General features: G+C 42.9%; 1 protein-coding gene across 1 annotated transcript in view; it reads right to left on the bottom strand.

Moving 5' to 3' along the window:
• Nucleotides 1-4429: 4429 nt before the first annotated feature.
• hdac8 (histone deacetylase 8) overlaps nt 4430-10009 on the bottom strand; it is a 38617-nt gene continuing 33037 nt past the window's right edge. Inside the window, exon 11 of the mRNA XM_085450710.1 lies at nt 4430-5528. Within this exon, the coding sequence (XP_085306836.1) occupies nt 5506-5528 (23 nt within the window). The 3' untranslated portion in view covers nt 4430-5505. The remainder of the gene's footprint in view (nt 5529-10009) is intronic.

Below are 10009 nucleotides of genomic sequence, written 5' to 3'. Positions count from 1 at the left end.
AAGGCATGCATGTTAGGTGGGTGTGTTGTCAGACGCATAAGCCAAACTCCGCACCAGGAACTTGGTTGATGATTAAGAGACTAAAGGGTTAGGTTAGGGTGGTTGTGGCTCAGGAGGTCGAACAAGTCATCTATTAATTGGATGGTTGGTGGTTTGATCCCTTGCTGCTCGCCAAAGTATCCTTGGGAAAGATACTGAACGCTGAGTTGCTCTCTGATGTGTTCATCAGAGTATGAATATTAGATAGAAGGCACACAGACAAGGGAAAAAGTGCTTGAATGAATAGGTGAGTTTTTCCTGGGAATGCATGCCATGCTGCCATGAGTTTTTTAGACAGCAGACGGAGTGTTTAGTTATCAGCCAATACTGGCAGTGCACCAACACACATATCTGCTAATTAGTGCAAAGCAACATACTAAAAAAAATTCATATTTTACTCACCACTCAGATAATCTATTAAAATGCTCCATCAGGCCATCACGTGGCCACTAGAGAAACTGCAGTTTTTGGCAGCTCCAACATGGCTCCATTCACCAAACCCAAAAGCGGCAGGTTAGACGATGTATTCGATATCCCCGTGTTGGTGTTGTTCCTGCATCCTCATCATAATGTCGGTCCATGATCAACATTTCAAATGATCAATTACGTTGCTGTGATGTCATAGCTTTGGAATGTGGATGGAAAACACCCAACATTGTCATGATGATGCAGGGAAGCCAACATGAGGATATCCGATCGTGGTGCTTAGACAGTCCCAACTATTTTATCCAGTGACTGGTCACATGTTTTAATGTGAGGAAAGCTCATTTTGTGAAGGGTGGTGACTCTTTGTAAGAACAAGGGCTTTGCTGATCAGCCCCCAAAGAGCCAATCACCAGAGGAAAAATCAAACATATACAACATATGAGAAAAATCCTAAAATCCACCACACTGCACATCCAATGACCTTGAGCACAGTCTGAGTGAAGACCCGGTATGTGCACCAGTTTGATTCAGTTCTAACCAACACTCGTGGAGGGGTAGCTGTTCTTGTGAGTTGTGGACAGAGGGACGAGGAACACTTTAGCATGAGTTTGTTGGTCCTTCGCCTGGATGAACCAAAAATGTTCCAATACAACTGTGGCATTAAACACACGTGACGCCTGTGTCTCCACATTGAACTCCAACTGGACAACTTCACAGATATGTAGAGAAAATATCTGGCTCTCCAATCGTTCTGTTGGAATGTCTTTTGAGGTTTTTAGATGCAAAATTTGCATCTCGGGATAAAATGATCAGCTGTCATGCTCAGGATCCTATATTGTTTAGGATAAGAGGACACTGAGATAGGACATGTAGGTTAACTCTTAAACTCAACTTCCAAAAGCCTAATTTCTTACCTCCCTTCAACACACAATCCAATATTTTTAAAACCTTTCTTTTCCCATCACCTTGAAACCAGTTGCGGCAGATGGTTGCCCCTCCCTGAACCTGGTAATGCATGACGTTTCCTTTCCACTGTCACTAAGTGCTTGCTCATAGATGGTTACATGATTGTTGGGGGTCCTTTCTAATATTGCAGGGTCTTTACAATATAAAGCACCATGGGGTGACTGTTGTTGTGATTTGGTGCTATATATGGTAAATGGACTGGTTCTTATATAACGCTTTTCTACTTTACCTGAGTATAACTAATATTTACACATGTTCACACTCCGATGGATGCTTTGGAGAGCAACATGAGGTTAGTATTTGGCATAAAGACAAGAGCAGTCAGGAAACCACCAACCTTTCAATAGCTGCTCTACAGCCACCCCCTAAATAAAATTGAATTGAGTTGAATTGAATTTTGGTACTTTACAAAAGCCTGGCTGTGCAGAATAAACAATAAAACTGAAAACATAAAATCAAGTGTTTGTTCAGAATGAGGACATGGGAAAGTTTGGGTTTCTAATACTCAGATTTAAAAACAACAAAACACTGGAGTCCAGGATGTTCATCACTTTAAAAGGTTTTTGGAGTTTTTCCATTTTTTTTGGCTGCAAACCTCAACAATAAACAAGCAGAAGGTCCAGCTTTCTCCTAAAATAAGAACTCCAGAAGAAGTCCAGGAATTCTAGCGGTGCCACGAATCCTCCCGAGGGCCTCCGAGCTTTTCTAATTTGACTTCGTGGAGCAGAAAAAACACACAAGTCTCTCATGTCCCTCATGTTTACAGCCAGAGCCTGGTATCGCGTAAACCCCTCTCCCCTCTGCCTTTATGAGATAGAATTTCAATCGTCTCTGCTTTTCCGAACTCGTAAACGGTGTAATGAGTTTCATTTGCTTCGGCTACGTGGGGCTCAAACCGCCACGGTGACCGCAGCAGTGTTCATAAAGATCACAGGGAATCCTCTCACACACACTCGGTGCTCACTTCTGCTCAGCACATGCCAGCTCTGCCTGGTGACTCCTACATTTGGTGTGAATTTCCAGGCCATTAATTTAGGGAACATCACTTCTAAAGGAAACTGCCCCGACATTTGTGGTTCCTCTTTCAAACGCTCTCCATTAAAGCCTCTATTAACCAGCCCGCACTGCATAAATCACTGCTTAAAACGGCGCAGCGACACATGACAACAACATGCGCTCCCGGCTTTTATTTCTACAAACGTCTGCGGTGAGCATGGCAAAACACAGGAGAACAGGGGTGGAAAAAACAAAACAAATTTGTTTCAATTCTTGACTTTTCAAAACAGTTATTGCTGATTCTTTAAAAGTAAATGAAGGAACAATTAAAAACACTGCTTTAAATAAGAGCATTAAACACATTATGTTAGAAAGTGGCTAATGAGGGATTTGAAGGCCTATGTGTTGATGTTGCCATTGTTACACTAGTTTGACAAACTTTTTTTTTAAATAAAGCTCCATTTGTGAGGCTTTTTTGGAACTTTCAGTCACATCCTGCAGCAGGAAAACACAACATGCAGTTAACAAGCAAGTCGGTGTGCTGTGAGCAAGTATTTACATGTAAAAATATGATTTCTGTGGTTAAGAACCAGCTTGTCAAATGTGAGTTTAATGAGCTCCAGAATAAACTGGTGAAATTTGCCAACGTTATCCCAGAAGTTACATCCTGTTTACCTTTGGTTACTCAACACTAGTTTAGCACCCCAGATGAGGATCGTAGGAAGGCTCCATTTAACTGATGTAAATAAACTCACTCTGGTCTAATCTTCCAAGCTTTTCATCAAGCTTGTGCCTCGGTTTCAGTAGGTGGATTTAAGGATTTTGGTCATCGTGTAGTTTGACGTGCAGTGGTTAAACTGTGCAGTATAACTCTGCCACATCACTAATAGCACGTTACACATGGAAACACTCAGGCTTGTATTTTTGGAAGTGTTTTGGCATCTTAAAGAAGTCTATACATTTACTTTGTGAAGTATGTGTGTCTGTTAAAACTATGGTTGATTTAAAGGGAGGAGCAGGTAAGATCATTCATCATGTTGTTTGTTTTTTTTTTTGTTTTTTTTAAATACAGGAACAGTTATTGTGTAACTCTAGGCACAATTATTGTACATGGTGGTTTTCATGTTTGTTTAGCAAAGACCAGCAGAGAATACAGTTTTGATGAATATTTATGTACTCTTCTAATCATTGCAGAATAAATCTATTGTGACTTTTAAGAGGGTGTGGGAGAGGATAAAAAAAACCTAAGATATGTGGACTCCTAAACGTCAGCGAGTGGGTCGAGTATTTGGATCAGTTAGGTGTTAATCTCTGAAGCTTAAAAATGAAGCCAAATCCAAATTCTGCAGTTCCCCTAATGGCCACTAAAGGCTGGCTCCAAAAGGGAGGCAATCTCCACAGATGTCCATGTTAAAAACTTTACAGCAGAAATAAATATTAGTCTAGTTCAAGTCTAGTTGTTTTAGGTCTCTTTATTCAATTGCTCTGTGCAGAAACAGTTTTTTTCTTCACTGCAATCTCGGCGTGACCGCAGCAATATGATAGCGACCAAATAAAAGAGGTTTTTGGTACAGCAACCAGCTAGCAACCACTTGCCAACCAGTTGGAGAAAACCAATTTTCCATCATGTCGCAGGAGGAAGCTCTCATATCACTTAATCCAGGTAAGACAGGTAGATGAAGGTATTTCAGGTGTTTTGTTAGTTGGACAAAAGGCACACATTTTAAACACAATTTTGATTTTAAAAGTGTTAAATCAACAGGAGCTTGATTTAGGCTTTTGGGTCCTTTTTTATCAGGTTGCCAACTGGTCTCCGATGATCACAATGATTCCTAGTGGTCATTTCCGCTTCTATTTAGTTCTGTCACTATACAAATACAGACCATTTACCATCTGTCAACTTGTTTCTAACACATTTTTTAAGCGGAGTTATCATGCCACAAAGGGTTGAACTTATTAGATGTGGCTGCCAGTATGAAACCATTTTCACAAAAGACGCCAATTCTTTAAAATGTTTAATGTGAAAAAGACAGCAACAATAAAAACAGTTTAAAACGGGCGATGCTTGAATTAAATGAACATTTGATCAACAGAAAGACAACAACAAACTTGACCGGAATCTCACTCCAAACCTTTGTTAGTCTGGGATGCATTTCAGTTGGTACCAGCATAACTACAAAGGATCATTCAATACAGTTTCTTCTTCAGTCCTACTGTGGAACCCAGTTTCTGAGTAGATCAAACCAGTTCAGGGTTTGCTGTGTCTATCTAAATTCTCCTTAAGGGTCATGTAATCTTTGTTGTTGCCTGTCCAAAGACTAACCCTTTTTAACTTTCTCTGCATATTTTCCATGTAAAATTCCAAACGCCGTCCAGATGTTTGACTTTGCCCAGGGCTCCAAACAATGTGGCTACAATGTGCAACCGGCTATTTTCCAGCTTTTTTTTTCTCTCTCCAGACATCTCAAATACTTTTCAGGCCTCTCGGACCGAGAACGAGGTTTTAACGGTGCTTTTGGGGAAACACGGCCGCTCGTCTGCTTTAACGCTTATCGGTCGTCGAGGGGTAGAAATCGCAGCAGGAGCGGGGTGACCGTGAAACCGTACTCCTGAAAAATCTGCTTTTTCCATTTGGTTTAATACGTCTGACCGATGCACTCCCCCCCTCCTCTGGATACCAGAACGCTCAGCTGTAACCCAGCTTTACATAACCGCACTGAACATACCATAAACTCTCTCATTCACGCAAACACGTGAACCGTTTCCAAAAAACAAAGAATTAAAAACAGCGAACACTGGCACACCAACCACATCCATCCCTCCCCATCCCCAACCCTTATTAAAACTGTTTTCCCCTGGAAACACTCAGCTAATGTTTTCCAAAACTCCTTCTCTTCCCCCCTCCCTCGTTTGCTCCGTGCCTCGGGGCCGAAGGGGTCCGCTCCATATTGTCTTCATTAAAGTCGCAGAGTGTCGACCTGGTTTGGAAACATGGTGTGTGTTCTCCTGTGTGTGTGTGTGTGTGTGTGTGGGGGGGGGGGGGGGGGGGGGGGTGGAGGAGGTTGAGGCTCCTGAGTCCTAAACCACATTCTTTAAATTCCCTGTAAGAAGAAAAAAGAAAGAGAGCGAGAGAAAAATGAGACAACTACAAAGAAAAACACAAAAAAAAGGGGTGGGGGTCAACTTTATCAAATTAAGTAAGGCTAAACACACATATTAGACACCAAAGATGGAGGCAGTCTGGAGGACAGACACACAAGCACACACTCGTGCCAATAAAAATGCTAAATAACATCTGGCTGAGGTAAATCCTGTCACTCCCATGGAAACAAAAGCAAAAAGGGGAATCGATATGGAAATGACAACGGTAAGCAACACTTGGAGCTCATTTGCATGAGGGCACAGATTGGTTTCACACGCAGACAAAGCAAGTGTTTTGACACAATGGCTGCATTATGAAGTCTAGTCGACGGTTTACTTTGCAAATAGTGCCGCCTTGTTTGTCCTTTGTCATGTTAAACGGCCCGTCGGAGGCAAAACAAACACGCTGCACGCGCACACACACACACGCATACACACACGCATGTACGCATGGATTGCAGATGAGTAATTGCCCTGACGCACTGAGGGAGGATGTCCTGTTTGTTGGCCATTGTGGAGCTGTCACTGTGGGCCTGTCATGTTCTCTCCCTGCAGTGACAACAACAGTTTGGAAAAAATGAGCCGTTTACAACATTTGGCGTGGACTTTTTTTTAAATTTGTTTTTGGGGTTTTATTTTTTCCCCATCCCCGTCTGGATGCTGAGACTCCACTGGTGGTTTAAATAAACGCTACAATGTCAACAGATTAAAAAGTATCCCGCTTATGAGGCTTTTGGACGTGCTTACACCAACGGAGGCTGGGATGAAAATCAGCCTCCTGATTTACTCCGATGAGGTCACCGATTCGAGAAAGAAAACACAAACACGGGGTCATCTGGCCTAAAAAAAACATTCCCAGAGCCACAATGTGGTCATCCAGCAGTTTCTAACATAACCCCACAATAACAGAGCGACTTGGTTACCGTGGCATTGCCAGTGTTTAAGCCTAATGTTTTTATTTCCCCTTTCTCAGCAATAAAAGGGGCCAATTATCCATTTCCTCATTTTGTATATGCTTATATTACATAAAACACATTTAATGACCAGTTGACTAAACATTTAAACACCCATTTTCACCTGTGGGCTCTAAGACGTTGCGACGCCACCCGCCACTTAGTGGGGCTGCGTCCTCTCCGTTTTATTCTTCGCCTCGCTATTTTACGACACGCAGACATGAATGATGGGGGCACAAATCTGTAGACAACGACTGGCCGTGAGAGTAATCCAACCCATCACTACTCAGCCACAGTGATGTGCAACCACATCTTTCACAGGCGTGTGGATGCAAAGGAGGAGGACTGTTTGTGCCAGCGGTGCTGATGCTGGCCAGACTCCACAAGGAAAAGCAACACATACTAATGCATACTTAGCACAAAAAGCAAGGAAATTTGCATTTGGTGGATTATATCCTGGTTGTAGCAACCCTTTGTCACTTTAAATGGTACCACATTTGTAAGGAAAATGCATTTATGGGTTGAGCAGCAGAGTTGAGTACGTGCCCCTTTGTGGGATGTGAACCCCAAGCCACCCTCGATGTGTTCATCCGACTGAATGTTACATAGAAGCATGTAAGCTTAGATATGGATTGCTTTTCAGTTAAATTCAAAGACATTCAAAAAGCACGTTGGCCATCAGTCAGCTCACTTTGGTCATTGACGTGTTTTTTTCCTTCGCCCCTTTAATTCCTCTGTGAAAGAAACTGACAAAATCTGCACCCCCGCTAATGAAAAGCGTTATACTACATTGCTCTGGATAGGGTTGGAACTGTATAATCCGATTAAATAAGAAAGTCTGATCTATTTGCTGGTGTGGAACTGTATTACACTTTAATAATGTGTGAGGTGTTCAGCTGATGCCTGTCCAATCCTGTTAATAACTACTGTGGCTAAATAATTCATTGTTGTGTGTGAACGAGGCTCTGCTTGCTGTGTGTGTGTGTGTGTGTGTGTGTCCTGGGGCCACACAGTTTGCATTATGGAGGCTGGACAGCACTAACCTCACTGGAGCACCTTAACCTCCTCCTCTTCCTCCCGTCTCTGCCTTGGCGGCAATGGTATTGATTATTGGCAATCGTGGCGAGACTACAGGGCGGACGGAGCACGGAGCAGATCACACGCACCTAAATCTGATGAAGTCAGCACAGTTGGTCTAATTTTAGGTGTTTGTTGCCCTCACACAGGAAAGTGTCTCTGTCGCATGTTTTTATTTTAAGGAACTTTCCCTTTATCTAACTAAAGCCAGGTGGCATTTAAAGGAAATTACAGGTACAAAAGGAGGTGTGGCTACATGTGAGTCATGTTGCTACTATCTCGACTTTAAAAAACAAAAAATAAGACCCCGATTGAGAAGCTGCTGACTTATTTTACGGGAAATTGTTGCTCACAATGCAGTTTTTTTCCTCTCCTCCTGCTGTGACGAGGGGAAACTCAAAAATCATGATGTGTGCTAAAAACAGGAAAAGTCCATCAAAAAGAGGAACAGCAGGCACAAGCGGACTTTCAACAACAGGACATCTGTGGTTAGAAATATTGATTAGATTCGGACTGTAATTAATGTGCCCTCTTCCTTTATTCTGGCTCCGCTGTTTGGCTGGTTTAGACTTGATAAAAGTGCCTGTCCCTCTTTTCCAGATGTAGATATTTAAATCTGGTAAAGTTACCAGAGTCCACCGTGGGCTCTGATGTTTACTCCATATCACAGCGTCCGTGGAAGCATCTATACTGTGCATGTTTGTGTGTATTTTACAGGCGTGTTCGTACAATCTCTCTTTCCCGCAACGCATGCATCTTATTTTGCGTCAACAGAGTGGAGAATTAACGACTGAAGGCGTAATCGTAATCAAAATGTAAAGGTGCTGCAATATTTCCCTGCAGAAGTGTGCAGATAAGGCACTGTTACACGGGGAGGCTGGCAGTTTACACACAAACAAGCACTCTCTGGGGAAATCACACTACTGGCCTTGTAAACCCAGAACCGTGAATGCACAAACAGCCTGACAGCTGCCGCAGCCTTGGACACTCACCTCATAAAAATCACATTTTAATTAATAAAGCCTCCGAGTGCGTGACGGGAGGGAAGCCACAGGAAAAGCTGAGTAACATCTGAATGTTTTCAATTGTTGCTTCTACTGCAGCACATGTACGCACGCAAACGGACTGGGTTGCAAAGACGGTAAGAAACGCTGACATCTCACATTTTTAGTTTTTGCAAGTTTTCATTAAGTGGCATGGAGATACTTTACTTTCATGACAGTCTGGGTCTGAAAAATGACACCAACGTCGTAGCGCCTTAAACCTGGACTCTATTTATTGGCCACAAGAGCCGGAGGAGCTGGATGAGGGAGAGGCAGGTCAGGCCATCTCTGCTTAGTCTGCTGCCCCCTCGACCCCAAGACTTGGCCGAAAATTAGGAGACATTTGTGGGATAGTTCTCACTGAACAGGACTCAGTGGAGCTAAAAGTGTAAAAATCATTATTTAGAACTGCTTCTGGACAAAAAGCTCAAATAGTATTTTAGTTTTTGCTAAAAACCTGACCTAGCTTGACCCCTCATGCTGATTTGGGGAATATGTGCTGGTATGAATTAGGTTGTGTTGCTACAAATCCTCTGATGTGACAACACCAGTAAGTGAAGGGTGACAATAGTACAAAGGTTTTCCAGACATGTGAAACATGTGAGACATGAGAAACTACAGGCAACCGTGGCAACCTGCTGGTAACCAAAGCAACTGCTAGGATGATTTTTGCTGCAACAACTTTTTTGTAATCGGTTTCACCCAATGAGAGCTGGAAACCTCCAGGAAAGTGTGTCAACATGTTGGGGAATACCTGTTTCACATCATGCTGAAGTTTCAAGATGGACAACTACTGAGATTGTACGCATGACATCATGTCAGAAACCCCCCAAAATAATAATAATAATTTAAAAAAAAGATGGTTCTTCCTGTGCCAGCTACTCCAGCTTCCTCCCAGAGTCCAAAGACATTATTGTTAAACTAATTGGTGAGTTTAAGCTGGGCGTAGGTGTGAATGGTTCTGTCTCTCTATATTAGTGTTAGAATAGACTGGCGAGCTATTTTAGGGTGTACCCACATCTGGGCCTATGACTGCTGGGATTCACCCCTCTATCCATCCATTCTCTTTGCTTGTCCTTATCAGAGTAGCAGGGGGGCTACTCCAGCTAACATAGGCCGAGAGGTGGGGTACATCCTGGGCCGAGCTAACACAGAAAGACAGACAACCATTCATACTTATGGGCAATTCACAGTGACCAGTTAACCTAACTGTAGGAGGAACCCGGAGTACCCGGTGAGAACAAGCACAAACACAGGGAGAACATGCAAACGCCACACAGATGGTGAAGTCAGACTCGGGACCTTCCTGCTGTGAGGCAACAGTGCTAACAACCACCAGCTGGGATATCATGCTGAAAACAGCATCCC

The sequence above is a fragment of the Copadichromis virginalis genome, linkage group LG3 (assembly GCF_057382275.1).
Source record: "Copadichromis virginalis isolate Kocher_CV1m ecotype Utaka linkage group LG3, C_Virginalis_male_GT1.1, whole genome shotgun sequence".
Taxonomy (NCBI): Eukaryota; Metazoa; Chordata; class Actinopteri; order Cichliformes; family Cichlidae; genus Copadichromis; species Copadichromis virginalis.
Note: the sequence above shows the minus strand (reverse complement) of the source record. Positions and strands in the feature narration are given on the sequence as shown.